The 15,355-nt window shown below is 43.6% G+C and overlaps 1 protein-coding gene across 1 annotated transcript in view; it reads right to left on the bottom strand.

The window, feature by feature from the left end:
- ROR1 (receptor tyrosine kinase like orphan receptor 1) overlaps positions 1-14,301 on the bottom strand; it is a 164,215-nt gene extending 149,914 nt beyond the window's left edge. Inside the window, exons 1-2 of the mRNA XM_023754699.1 lie at positions 14,202-14,301; positions 12,868-12,939 (exon numbers count right to left, since the gene is read on the bottom strand). Of these exons, the coding sequence (XP_023610467.1) occupies positions 12,868-12,939; positions 14,202-14,301 (172 nt within the window). The remainder of the gene's footprint in view (positions 1-12,867; positions 12,940-14,201) is intronic.
- Between the last annotated feature and the right edge of the window lie 1,054 nt (positions 14,302-15,355).

Below are 15,355 nucleotides of genomic sequence, written 5' to 3'. Positions count from 1 at the left end.
AGAGGCAGCCGATTGATGATCCACTCTCACATCAATGTTTCTCTCTCCCTCTCCTTTCCTCTCTCTCTATAAAGCAATTGAAAAGTAGAAAAGAAAATGTATGAAATGTTTTAAGGTGGATACTATGGAATTAAATCATCCCAAAATTCATATGTGGAAGCCCAAACTCCCAATCAGACTGTATTTGGAGATGCACTCTTTCAATTATGCGCCCACTTTTTTTTAGTCTGATAGTGTGTTTCTCCCACTAGACTATGAGCATCTTGAAGACAGACACATGTAATTTGTTTCTGTACCTGGCACCTACAAATGCTTATTCAATAGATTACTAAGACAAAATAGAAATGTTGACTTGGAGAAGTTCAGAGAACCAGGAAGATACTAAAATAGGTCTGTAGACTCTTAAAAACATTCTCTGAACTATATACACTTATAAGAGAGGCAGTTCTCCATACTGACAACAAAACAAGATGTAATCATGATGGGGGCTCTGTCTGTATCCTTCTCCAGCCAACAGTTGCATCAATGTCTTAGATGAGGGCCCAATTAATATATAACACAATGTTAGCAGGTTCTGTAGATGCTAAATGATGGCATCAAATAATATGCTAAATCAAACATGGTGAATTATATAAGAATAGGTATGTTGGGAATAGTGAGTACTGAGACATAAAATACTGATTACAGAAGTATGAGAAAGGAGAGATGCAGGTAAATGGCAAACATTGTGAGAACCTCACAAGAGATTTAGTCAACTGCAGGCTCATCATGAGTCAATAAGATGATGCTACCCAGAAGCTGAGAATTTCGGTTGCAGAAATAAAAGTGCAAAATGAAGGGGATGGTCCTGTTGCATTCTACATAGTCCAGGCCTACCTGGGGAACTGTGTATTCACTCCAGGAGGCCACCATTTATGGGGGAAGAATCTTGAAAACGAGTGAGGAGGAGAAATAATGAAAATAATGCTAAATGTTTAGCCATAGAAAAAGGAGAATCATTGGACAATGATATAATGACAATGCACTACCACAGCCATACATGATCTCCCCTAATCCTTAAAAGAACATCATGAGGTCTAGGAGTTCATGAACTAGGTCTTCTACTTAAGAACAGAAAAGGCCCTCAAAGACCATTTGTCATTTTATCCCAAAGTTCAAAGCAACAGTGGAATTAATGAGGACACTAATAAGTTTCATAACAGATTGTTTAAATTAATAGCACATTGATTTTGACTCTTCTTTTAACTGTACTTACAAACTTATCTACAGATGTATTTTGGCTTTCTTTATTAGTCAAGAATAAGGCTATAAGACACTGCTTCAAACACTATATAACATGCCTTAGAAGCTTAGAATTACCTGATAAAGAAAACCTCAAGTCATCTTCAAGTCTGAAATGACCACACACAATGCTAAGGAAGGTAGAGTCCATGTCCTTTTGCTCCAGCATTTAACTTTGTCCTTCTCAAAGTCAGAATGTGTAATAATAGGAATTCTTGAATTCCCATTTTATAAATGATCAAAGTGGGGCTCAAAGAGGTTAAGGAATTTACCCGAGGCCATACAGCTACTGAGCACTAGAGCAGAAACCGAGATCAACCTCACGACAAAGTCCAAGGAACATCCTTCCTCCACTTTCTGAGAAGCAGACATAGCAGAAAGAACGCAAATGAAGACCAGTTGGCTCAACATAAGAAAAAATAACCTTAGGATTTCTCAAAGACAAACATAGGTTAGCCTTGTGCCATGACACGGAAGAAAGTGTTAATGTAGAAGTGTGCAAATTAGAAAGAAAGCATTAATGTAGAACCACTTAGGAAGCTTTTGGAAGCAGTCACATATAAGCTAGAAAGTTGGATTGTATGACCTCTAAAGGTCATTCAGCTTAGAGAGAGACCCTCTAGGCCCACCTCCTCTCAAAAGAGCCAAGTAGCTGAGACCCATATCTTAATAGAAGTTTCCCAGAGACATTAACTTTCCCCAAACAAGAGTAAATGAAGCTGTTTTAACTGGACCATGATTCAAACCATTTAGCTGGATTGTGCAGTAGTCTTTTAAAATTTCCCCAGGCCCTTCCCAAATCACTTGGCAGGATGAAGGCTGCTGAGGACTGAGAAGAGAATGCCTAGAAGGCTGATGTAGCACCGGAGGGATGGGCTTCAGGGGGCAACTTCAACTCGCTACAGGATGCTTCTGTTAGCACCAAAGTGGCATTAATTTTAAAACCAGCATCTCAAGGTCTGCCCAGGATTTACCTGTTATTTGGGCCCAAAGTTTGATTAGATGGTCATGATCAGCCTGTTCCCACTAACAATCATTAGCAGAGAGATGCTTATCACCAACAAAAAGGCTTTCTATGAGCTCATGTCTTCAGTGTGGCTGCACTATTAATAGTTTTCTAGCCCTGCCTGGTGGCTCAGTTGGTTGGAGGGTCATCTTGAAGACTGGAAGGTTGTAGGACCAATTCCCTGTCAGGGCACATATCTAGGTTGCAGGTTCAATCCCTAGTCAGGGCACATACCTAAGTTGTGGGTTCAATCCTTAGTCAGGGCATGTGCAGGAGGTGGTTGATTGATGTTTCTTTCTCTTCCTCTTCCTCTTCCTCTTCCTCTTCCTCTTCCTCTTCCTCTTTCTCTTTCTCTCCCTCCCTCCTTCCCTTCCTCTCTCTCTAAAGTCAATAAACATATCCTCGGGTGAGGATTTAAAAAAAATAGTTTGGGATAGTTATTTTAAAAAGTATGGAAGTTATAGAAAAAAACAAATTTTTTTAAAAATCACAGAAGGGCAATTAAGAATATCCATCTTCCAGAAAAGATATTTATAAGCTCAAAAGCTCACAACCTAATTCTTTCTCTACTCCCTATGAACATGGATTGCTATTTTAGAAGTGGAGTTATTGAGAATATGGATTGTGTAGTCAGAAAAACCTGAACTTGAATCCTGGCTCTGCCATTTAGTAATTGAGTTACTTTACCTCTTTAAGCTTGTTTTCCTGTCTATAAAATGGACACAACAGGACCTCCCACCCATGATTTTATGGCACATGAAATGGGATATTATTGAGTAAAGTGTCCAGTACAGCACCTGGGACAGAACAAATATCTAGGAAATATTAGCTGTAAGAGTAGTTCCTTCCACAGGGATGTGCTAACTCCACCAAAAAAAGTGAGCTTCATAAGAAGAGAGTGTTTTTTCACCATTGTGTCTTTAGTAGAACGCCTGGCACACAGTTGGCACTCAATAAATACCTGTTGAATGAATGAGTGAATATAAGTGTTTGGAAAAGAACTGAAATTAGAGACGTGGGAAGAATCTCCAGGAAAACATAGCTATCTGAGTTCAAAAGATGAATGAAGGCCATGGATAGAAAAGCCTTGCAAGTCAACGTGAATTCTACACAAGTTATTCCAAAGGCTGGAATTGGTCAGGTCTGATGAAGGTCCAATAGGATCCTTTACAGAAAATGAGTTACTCTTAGTTGCAGCAATTGGGGGCAGAGCGAGAGCCCTCTGAGGCATGTGGGGAGTTGAGCTTCCTAAGCGGCTGGACCAGCTAAAGCTCGGAGCATTTGTTAAAGCAAATGAAGCATTTGATGGAGTAAACCCAGGCAGAGAGATATTTAAGCATGGGGCCTTGACAGGATCTGCCCTGAAGTAATATCGCTTGGAACTAAAGAGATGATTAGTGAGCTTCTCAGGGCCCTACAGGAAATCTTGCCTGGCACAGGAATGCAGAAATTTCCAACCTTGTCTAAGAGCAGTTTCCCCGCACTCCACCGCCTCCTAATGAGGTCTGTAATGGGTTGCAGAGCTCACTGCCTGCTGAAGGCCTCGTTGCCTTCCTCCTATTGTGGGTCCTTATCCCAAACAAGGGACTTGTCCTGTTTGTGGACTAACTTCCCCTGCGAGCTCAGGAGAGTTACAATGGAGTTGTGGGCATGTAAGCCTCCAGAAAACAGGCCGGAGCAAATGAAGGGCTGCCCCTACCTCAGACGGCCATGAGCTGGGCCTTGCCGAGGAAGATGTGAAAATCCTTTGTTCCAGGGTAACCATCTGTTTTCAAACAGGTATGTTTACATCCTTCTTTAAAGCACCCAGGGAGCCATTTGCAGAACACCCCAGCGCCTCTGCCTGGAAGCTGAATGCCCCACTGACAGGCACACAGGGGAGGGGACAGAGGGCTGGTGTGAGGGGCTGGGGCCCAGAGCTAGAGCTGGAGCTGGAGCTGAAATAATTGGCTGCAAAGACCCCTGAGTGGTGAGGCTGGCTCTCTCCGCCCCTATGTGCAGCCAGAGGCAAACTCCTCCCCTCTGAGAAGGCTTGGAAGAATCAAGATGGACTATAAAGGATCGTTTTCCTGCTCTTTTTTGACAGAATCCCATAGCCCTCATCTTGTAGGTTTCTTTCCCTAAAGTGAAAAGACTGGTCAAGTAAAGAAGATTAACAAGAGTCCTGGAGAGAGCAGCTTGATTGAAGGGGAACTGATTTCCATGCCATGTGCTTCTAAGCTGGATTCCAGGCAAAGGGACCAAGAGCTTGTTAGTTCTGGAGAGAAAGCAGCCATAGCAAGCTGGCCAGAACCTCCCCTGCTTTCCTATCAAGACAGTGTTCTCACTGCTTCCAGGTTTAGATCAGATTTTTTTATTATTATTATTGCTATAAAGGAACGCGAAACTAACTTTGGGTGATCAGGAAAGGCTTATCTGAGGAGATGACAATTGCACCCAGACCTGAAGGAGGGGAAAGCAAGAGAAGAGGATTCTGGGTAGAGAGAATAGCATATCAATATGCATTTCGGTCAGGAATGAGCCTGGCTTGCTGGAGGGGCTGCAAGGAAGCTAGTGTGGCTGGCGCATAGCCTGCTGAGGAGAACAGTGCAAGGGGAAGTTTGGGAGATGAGACAATGCTGGGTCATTAGCGCCTAGGACTTCCGGACTTGCCCTGTGGTTCCATTGCTGCCCTGGGTCCTTTCTATCAAAGTAAAATCCCTCTGTGCTTTAGACTTTAACCTACAAAATTTTTCTACCCAGAGGGAGAATGAAAGACTGCCTTTCTCGGAGGGTTAAACATCAGATTATAATCAGTAATGATAATCCATTACACATAAAGTACTTTATCTGTTTTTAAGCATTACACACACACACACACACACACACACACACACATGCAAATCAGATTTAGAAAAATTTCTTTTTATAAAATATAGTTCCTAGAATTTTAAAGTTGGGAAAGATAGGAGGAGAACTTCTCATGCTGCAAGGAGGAAACGCAAGGTAGGAGATTCACCTGAGGTTCCAGCTGTTGTTTCATTAGAGTAGCACCTTGGAATAGAAATATAATCCCAGTGGCATGTGTGATGGTAAAATGTTTAGTAGCCACATTTAGAAGAACCAGGCAAAATTAAAGTTAATAATAGATTTCACATAATCCAATATGTGAAACATTATCACTTCGAAAAATTATTACTGTTATTTTAAGTCCTGTTTTCATACTAAGCCTTTGGGATCCAGTTGTGGCTGTACACTTACACTAATCTCATTGTGAACTGACCACTTTCAGGTGCTCAACAGCCTCAGGTATCTAGTGTCTGAAGCCTTGGAGCTTCACAATGGCCATGGAGTTGAGTTGGGTCTGAATATAAGCTCTTTCTTAAGTGCTCTTCCCCCAGATCATACTACCCTACCCTTGGGAATAAGAGAACATCTGCAGTGAGCAGCTATCTGTGCTAGAGTCTGTGAGGGCACGTCACACTTTATCCGGCGCTTGTGACAACCCTTTAGAGCCAGTCTCACTTCCCCCCTTTTCCATAGGAGGTTATAGAGGTTCCAAGTGCTTCTGTTGTTGACAGTGGCAGGATAATGTCAGTCCTTTAAAGAAAGCGATGCTATCAACATTAGGAGGATATGGATAAGGCCAAAACCTGCTGAAATTGGGCTGTATTAAACACCACATGGCTCCCCCAGCAATTTCACCAGAAGTTCCTGCAACCAGCTACCAGTTTTGAACATGAAACAAAGGATGGATGAGCTGCCAGAGACTCCAGGGCCAGAAGGACTGTCCTTTAGCTTACCAAGTACCGAGGTTCCTGTCACAGTCCACCCTTATCTTGCCCCTTCGCCCGCTACATGCTCCAAATACACATAATAAGTTGCACGAGGAAAGGACTCAGCTACCCCATTCGAACTAGCTGTGAACTAAGCTCCAAGCTATAGGCCAGTCAATAGCATTTAAATAGACTCTTTATGTGCCATGGAAAATCAAGTAGAAGAGAGGGGGAACAAGAGGAAGCAACCACTCCTGAACTAGAGAACCTGCTCCCAGCCCCTTGATGGTCAAGTTCTCAGGGAAGAGGTGCATTAAGGTGCTGAGGCCAGCATGCATCTGTCTATTGTGACCGTGCAGACAGCTGTCCTATGGCAATCCATAGATGTGTTTCTTGGCCAGGAAAACCATCTTAGGTGATAGATACCAATACCTCCACCCAAAAGTGAGCAAAAGGAAGCTCAGAGTCATAGTAACTCCAGAACCCATGTTCATGAGGACCATGCTGTGCATTTCCCTACTATGTGCAAAACTCCAAGGCCGTGAAGAAAACCAGCTCTCCATTTAAAAAAGCAAGCCAGGCCCGGCCAGCGTGGCTCAGTGGTTGAGTGTCGGCCTATGAACCAGGAGGTCACTGTTTGATTCCCGGTCAGGGCACATGCCCAGGTTGCTGGCTCGATCCCCAGTGGGAGGCGTGCAGGAGGCAGCTAATCAATAATTCTCTCTCATTATTGATGTTTCTCTCTCTCTCTCTCTCTCTCTCTCTCTCTCTCTCTCTCTCTCTCTCTCCCTTCCTCTCTGAAATCAATAAAAATATATTTTTAAAAAAGAAAAAATAAACATAAAAAAGCAAGCCAGGGCAAAACTACCCCCAAATCTAGTCTGTGAGCACAGAGAACTAGTTGCAGTTGGAAGCAGGCCTTGGTATTTTTTTAAAGTAGTAGGCTCCCTCCCTTTCAGCTACCTGGGGCTACAATTTCCAGTCCCTTCTCCAAAAGAAACATTTGGCTTTCTGTAGAGAACCTCTGAGACCTCATGTGACTGAGAATGGAAGAGGCCCTCCTCACACCCCACCCCAAACCCCCTGGGGAAGCTGAGGTTGGGCCCCTGTGAATCCATGTACTTTAGGAGGCCCTTGGTTCTGTAGCATTTGTTTCAGACATTACCCCCCTACCCCATCAATAGTAGCTTTCATCAGCTCTTCCCCGGTGGTCTTGTCTCTTTTCAATTTCATTTCCTGTTGGAAAGGTAACTGTTTAGTGCCACTGACTGCACTGGGTTAACAGAAAACCAGGGCCTGAGTGAGGCTGGGGAGCCAGGGTAGGGTAGGATTGATGGAAACAGAGTGGCCAAGTGAAGAGAATGGCATTAAAGAATATCACGTGTAGGATTTTATTTTGACTGCTCCCCCAAGTGAGAGAAATTGCCCCGCAGGAGCAGGGAATAGAAAGGCAAGGGAGATAGTGTCATCAGCTGCCATGCTGCATTTGGCCTGAGGCCTTGGTGGGAGTCTTGGCACTACCACTCACCAGCCGTGCCCCACAGCCAAGTCCTTTAACTCACATGAGCCTCTGTCACCTACCTGTTCTACTGCAAAGGCTGGTGTGAATTCCCATGATGTGTGCAACATGCTTAGCAAGTGCATCACACCTAGTAAGTATTCACATGTAGTAGCTATGAACTGGCGCAGATGCTGTTTGAACCTATTCAATTTAACACCAGATTTTCTACTACACACCAGACATTGTGCAATACGAGCATGCCCATAGATTAGAGAGCCCCTGATTTTAAAGAGACAGGCACAATACAGCATTTCAATACAGCATGGTAAAGACTCTAATCAAGATAGACATAAAGAGGTATAGAGCACATATGAAATATTTAGGGGCACTGTTGGCAGCGTGGTCAGTGGGGTTGATGAAAGATTTTATTAATTGTCTTTCTCTCCTCTAGAATGTAAAGTCCAACAAAGAGGGAATACAGCCTGTCTTACTCAGCACTGTGCTCCTTAGGAGCGCTATGGGGAAAAGGGGGTGAGCGAATGTTCATGGTGATGCTTAAGTAAAGAAGGAGTTAGCCAAGTGTAGAACGGGGCTAAAGATATCCAGTCAGAAGAAATTGCACCAGCAAAGACATATCCCTAAAGATATCTTTAGGAAATTAAGAGGCAGGCTGTTGAAACAAATGGAGTACAAAGTATGGAGTGTAGGGGTGAGGAGAGAGGACTCAACAGGGGTAAGACCATGGAAAATCTTGTTTACCAAGTTAAGAAGTATGGCGCTTGTGTGGGTGAACACTCGTGTGTAAGGCCATTGTGGGCAGTTGCTGACATGGGCTGATTTAATAGGACCTGCAATTCCTGCTCCAAGCCTAAAATATGCTTTCCTTGCGAGACTGCCAAAGTACCTATGATTTTTTTATTTTATTATCAAGCCCAAAGTAATAACCACATTAACCAAAAACAGCTGCTACTTCTTATTCTCCAATTAGTTTATCAGATTTGCTAGTCAGATCAATTTTCACAGCAACCATATGAGGTAGTTACTTTCTTTCTTTTTTTTTTTTTTGAGGTAGTTACTTTCATTAGCTCATTTGACAAATGAGGAGACCAAAGCACAGATAGGTTGAGTGGCTTGCCCAAAGTCACACAGTATTCCAGTAGTAGAGTCAGGATGCAAACCTAGTTACCTTGGCTCCAGAATGCATTCTTTTAACCACCATTTTATTTCAAATGTATCTTCCAGTTCACCATTTCTCTCTTCAGTTGAATGCATCCACTGTTTAACCCATTTGATGAATTTTTCATTTCTATAACTTTTTTAATTCTAGAATTCCTATTCAGTTCTCTTAAAATGTCTACTTTTTTGTCATATTATCCTGTACTTGCCCTATGGTTTCTATTTCCTCTTTCATCACCAAACATTTTCTAACATTTATACCCTCAAATTCATCTGTTGCATTTAGTTTCTAAGATGTGAACTTCTCCACATGTTTGATCTGCTGGCTCTCACTTATGGTGGCATTTCCCCCCCCCCCTCTCTCTCTCTGTTAATCCTCACCCAAGGATATTTTCCCATTGATTTTTAGAGAGAGTGGAAGGAAGGGGAGAGACAGAGAGAGGGAAACATGGATGTGAGAGAGGCACATTGATTGGTTGCCTCCTGCATGCGCCCTGACCAGGACCGGAAATCGAGCATGCCACTGAGGTACGTGCCCTCCACCAAAATTGAACCCAGGACCCTTCAGTCTCGGGCCAATGCTCTATCCACTGAACCAAATAGCTAGTGTGCATTTTTCCTCTCTTGCATGTATCCTATCTAATAAAAGAGCAATAAGCAAACTGACCATCACTCCAACACACAAGATGGACACCCCCATGTGGACACAAGATGGCCAGCAGGGGATGGCAGTTGGGAGGGACCAGGCCTGCAGGGTAGGGCAGTTGGGGGCAATCAGGCCAGCAGGGGAGCAGTTAGCCGTCGATCAGGCTGGCAGGGGAGCAGTTAGGGGCACTCAGGCAGGCAGGCAGGGAAGTGGTTGGGAGCCAGCAGTCCTGGATTGTGAGAGAGATGTCTGACTGCCCGTTTAGCAGTCAGACATCCCTCAAGGGATCCCAGATTGGAGAGGGTGCAGGCGGGGCTGAGGGACACACCCCTCTCTCCCCTGCATGAATTTTGTGCACCAGGCCTCTAGTAGTAATATATAAAAGTAAACTTAACATCAGCAGGAGTTTACTGTTGTTGTTTTGATTTTTTTTAATTTTGATTCTGGTGTGAGACCCACATGTACTGAGATGTTGAGACACTTTTATGACCTGCTTTTCAGTATCTCACAGTTCAATTAATTCCAGACCAGGTTTTTACATTATCTTCTTGGCTTGTGGCTTGTGCACCATATAGTAAGAACCCCAAACCCATACACATGTTTAGCATAGGTTTGGTTTAGATTTCTCATGGGTGATCCCCATGACTCAGGGTGGCTGACAGATTTCCACAGCAGAAACCTCAGCAGAATCTTCCTTATTTCATGCTCAGCCTCGTCATTCCTCACTGAAAGCTAGCTACATAGGCGGTTGTTGGCTATGGCCTCAACGCTCATCCCCACTGGGTACTTACTGAAACTCCAACCCCTAAGAACCCTACATACTGCCCATATTTTCATAGGACCTTTTGTTTAATTCCTTCTCACTAATCATTGCTCCATTATTGAGCTTGCTCTTTGTTTCTAGCACCTGGGATTTCTACTTTTTGCATATAAGTCTGGCAATGGATTTTTTTCCCATTGTATATTTTCACCAGCATCTCTCTGTGATCGGTTGATATGTCCCTTGACAACCTAGTCTATCAAATTGACCAGAAGGTTATGATTAAGCACTTCGATATCAATCTTTCTCTTATGGAGGACAGAGACCTTTGTCTGATTCATCTTTCGATCCTAGGTCTTCAGACAGTGCCCAGAACAGAGTAGGCAGCAATCAGGATTTGACAAATGAATGAATGAATTAATCATCTTTTCTTTTATTTTAAGTGGGAATGAAAGACCATGCAATAATGATCTTCTAGACAAAGAAGATACCAAGAATCCCTGGAAAGCCATCCATGCTCTCTGGAAGGTCATGCTGAACATACAAAAAGTTTGAGGCCTGCCTGAGTTCAGTCCTTTGGCCTGTAGGTTCACTACTGCTGACACTACTTCTCTCTTGAAGGGCAATCACCGCTAATTACATGCTGGTCTAGCAGAACTATGAAGGCTGGCAGGCTAGGATCTTCACAGGGCTCTGCTGCCTTTCAGCACACACTGATGCCCCTTCATAGCCACACTTGGAACCTGATTAATAGCATGTAGGAGGCAATAATGTCATTTTTCTTGTTGGTGCCATAAGGAGCTGGCCAATTAAGTTCACATTTTTGGAGCACCTGACACAGAGTAGGCACAGAGTTAACGTTTAGTGTGCTTCATGTCTTCTTCTCCATTAAAAACAGTTCATAAATGTTTGTTGAAAATCTTCTGCCTCCTGGGTACTGTGCTTGGTGCTGGAGGTGGAGAAGAGTAATATACAGTCCCTGTTTCAAGCCTTAATTAGATAAAGAATTTCCAGATCAAACTGAATAAAAACTTACTCTAAATGTCCTTTGATTTAAGGTGAAAAGACATCTCACCTCATCCTGCCACCCTAAAATACCTAAGAAGCATAACCAGCAAAATAATTTTGTCTATGACTATGTTGTACAGTTCTCTCACCTCAGAGAAGAAATACACTCCCAGTGAATACATAATAGAGAGCTGATCATCAAAGGCAATTTTTTATTTGTTTTTTGGTTAATCCTCACCCAAGGATATTTTTCCATTTATTTTTAGGGAGAGTGGAAGAGAGAGGGAAAGACAGAAACATTGATGTGAGAGAAACACATTGACTGGCTGCCTCCCGCACGAGCCCTGACCAGGGCCCAGCCAGGGAGGAACCTGCAACCAAGGTGTGTGCCCTTGACCAGGATGGAACCTGGGAGTCTTTGGTCCGCAGGCCGACGCTAACTGGCTAGGGCTCCTCAAAGGCAATTTTTGACAATGAGTTTTGAGTTCCTTTTATCATTATAATCCCAGAACCTTGAATCGTGCCTGAACTAAAGTAGAAACTCAGTAAGTTTGTTGAATGTATTGGCACACATATATGTGGGTGTGGCCCATCCATCTATGTCCCCAGATATGGTGTGGCCCATCATTCCACACATATTTATTGAGGATTTCCTATGAACAGCAGTCTGTCTGAGATCTTGTGATGGGGACAAAGACACACACACAAAAAGAACAAGATATCTTACCTACGAGGAATTTCAGGTTTAAGGGTGAGGTGTCTAGGTATGTCAGTCACCATGACATAACATAGAAAATGCAAAGAGAAAATCATGGAAATGGGCTATGGGAGTTCCAAAGGATAGGCCACTTCCTGCAGAGGCAGAGGGATTAGGTAAGACTATGGCTCATGGAGACTTTATGCTCAGACTTGAAGGAGAAGTAATTTGCCGCCTTGTAGAGGGAGAGAGTGGGTATTGGCAAGGAAGGAAGGGCCAGTCAGATGGGAAGAATGACTTAGACAAAAGCAGAGGGTCAGAAAAGCACAGGCTATATAGACAGAAATACAAATTTGGCTGGAAATGCGTAAAGGGGTATTGCGGGGGGGGGGACTAAGGAGAAATAAGGCTGGAAAAGTAATATGAGGCCATTGCAGGGGCTTTAAATGTGTCCTGATTTATCATTCCAGGATAGAGGCTCTCTATAGAGTAGCCAGTGCTTAGCATATGGCCAGGCTTCATTAACACTACAACAACCTCATAGTAGGAACCTGCTCCCCACGCGCACAGAGGAAGCTGCCATCTGTATGCGCAGGCAATTACAAACACTTCACATACTCTGTCCTGAACCCTGCAAGCGTATCAAATACTCACTGTAAAAGGTCACCTAGCAAACAGCTCTGAGCAATCCTGGCTCAGGCAGAATCAAATCCCCTAAATAAGATCCACTAGATGCCGTGTCAGGAAGGTCAGCAACAACCCTATTTCACATCTTGAAGCATTTTCACCATGTGGAACATTTTAGGGGAAGAAGGGAGAGGAAAGAGAGAGAGAAGAAAAAAAAACCCTCCAGAAAAAATAGAATTCCAAGTCATTAAATGTGAAATGATCACAAAGTAAGCAGGGAATTTATTTTGGCCCCCACCTCTTTCCAGTGATCTAAAAAGCAGTTGATTTCAAAGTAGCTGTGCCAGGGTTCGAACTGGAGTTTCACGCCTCCCTTCCTCCCCCTCCCCCAGTGGGTCCCCACTGTGTACCTTTGTCGAGCTCACTTGAAATGTTCCATGATGAGGTAGGCACTAACTCAGCAGTGACTGACAACTCTGTTTCTGAAAAGAAAAAGGAGGGAGGGGAGAGAGATGAGGGCAACATTAACCTCAGTAACTTATGGGCTGTTAGAAGCATTACAGGAGATTTCCTAAGGCCCTGCCTTCTGAGAGCGACCACTGCCATTCCATAGCGAATTAAACAGAGGTGCCTGCGTTGGAGAGGCTGTCCAGATGAACGATCTGTAGGCCAGATCAGAAGGTTGTTGTGTTTGAAACACAGGCTTAAAAATTAAAATGCAAATATTTCATTAATGAAAAACCAAGCCTGCAAAAATGATCCACCATTATCAAACATAAGCTCTCCCATGTCTTGTAAGGCCAGTCTTAGATGGATATATTCAACAGTCCTCACGAAAAATAAGGAAGACCAATGTTGCTTTGGCTGCTCATTTTGTGAATTTATAGCATTTGTATTCCTAGAGAAACCCATGCCTCTATCTTGAAACCCTCAGTCAAGACAAAAGATAGCATTTGAATACGGAGAGCTATCTGTGGTTAACTGAACTTAAAAGATAAATTTCAAAACCACCATAAATTAAAGCCAATATGCAAATCAACAAACTAAAGGTCATAATATATTATGAAGATTTTAAAACTCCTCACTAATATGCTGTAATAGTACAAATGATAACTTTGTTGTTTTTGCAAATGTAAGCCATGACACCATCCTACTAGTACATTTTCATAGGATTGCACTAATCTCCCCTTAGGTGACTTCTACACACACACACACACACACACACACACACACACACACTCACTCACTATGTTATGAAACTTTAGTGCTGTGCAGGATCTCAGAGTGCCCAGAGCCCTAGGCCATTAGAGATATGGTACCCATGCTGTAAGTTCCCCTTCCTTCAAGCTGGTACAGACATCACTCATCAATCATGGCCCTTCTTGTCTAATAAACCTGGCATCTGCCTTGGCGTCTTTTCAACACACTCCTCTAGGCAACCACTAAGAATGCATCTGAGTTGGCATCTGAGGTGAACTTTAGTAAGTGGAAGAATTGGGATTCAAATCCAGGTCTGTCTGACTCTACCACCCACACACAACTCCCAGCAGCCCGTGCTGCCTGGTACTCAGGTCTGTGAAACAAACCTGAGTTGCTTTTCACCTCACCTCTCCCTTGCTTCACCTTTTCACCTAGATAAGCACACTTTCCACATTTCCTTATTTGCTGATGGGAGCTGTCTGCCACATGGCTGTAGGAGCCACACGCCACCGTCAGTGAGCTTGGCCAAGGACAGGATGTTTACCTGCGGAGACCTTGCAGGGGCCCACTTGTAGCTTGTCTCCTGAGTCTTCGATCAACCTGCCACACACGGCTGAGACAAAAGGGTTGTTTGGTTTGTACATACCTCCTTGGTTTGCCTCTTTCCCTGTCCACGTGGGAAAGGAAGCCAGTGGGAAAGAAAGTACACAAACCATACATGCCCTCCCTATTTCATATGGCCCCTGTCGCCTCCTACCTCCTGAGGGGGGGGGGAAAGCATAGATTCTTTTAAGGGTACCTGAAGTTGGACAGGCTGTATGACAGAGGTCTTAAAGCACATAAAATTCCAAATATGAAACCAAAAAGAAACATTTACCCAAATAAGAAAACTACTTAACACAACACCCCAGGAAAAGGCGGTGCTTCTGCTTTAGCCACTTGTCCTGGGAAGAGCATTTACACAGGTGATCCCACCAGGAACAGCTGAGTGTCTACACTGCAGGGCCCTCAGAGAATGACTCCCACCCAGTTCCACCCTGGCCCCATCCTGATACCACCCACTTGGCGTTTTGAATAGTAATGGCCCCTTGTTTGCAGTAGCAGGGGCCACTGTGGTTTGCCTTAGAAAAAGGCTCATCAGCCCAGCCGGTGTGACTCAGTGATTGAGTGTTGACCTAAGAACAGGAGGTCACGGTTCGATTCCTGGTCAGGGCACATGCCCAGGTTGCTGGCTCCATTGCCAGTATGAGGCATGCAGGAGGCAGTGGATCAATGATTTTCTGTCATCATTGATGTTTCTCACTCTCTCCCCCCGCCCCCCGCTTCTTCTTTGAAATCAATAAAAAATATTTTAGAAAAGAAAAAGGTTCATCAAACACTCCAACGTGCATGCTTCAGGGAACTTGGGAACAGAAGCATGGTAGCCAAGGAGGCATTTCAAGCACAGAAGCTAAGGGTGGCAAAGTGGTGGGATTAAGACAGATCTTGACAACATTTACATTCAATATTTTCATAGCTCCATCTTACTGCTGCTCACAGTTACATTGCCAGCATTATAGGCTTCATTTTGTAGTACTAATTTTATAGAAAGTTAGTTGTAGTATGTCACTTGGTTTTTCTAACCTGAGTTTGAATATAATTCAATCGCTGATTGAATATAATTTAGGGCTGATGACAAATGAATAGAATCTTGGCACT

Source organism: Myotis lucifugus, unplaced genomic scaffold, assembly GCF_000147115.1.
Source record: "Myotis lucifugus unplaced genomic scaffold, Myoluc2.0 scaffold_63, whole genome shotgun sequence".
NCBI lineage: Eukaryota > Metazoa > Chordata > Mammalia > Chiroptera > Vespertilionidae > Myotis > Myotis lucifugus.
This window is presented reverse-complemented; position numbering and strand designations above follow the sequence as displayed.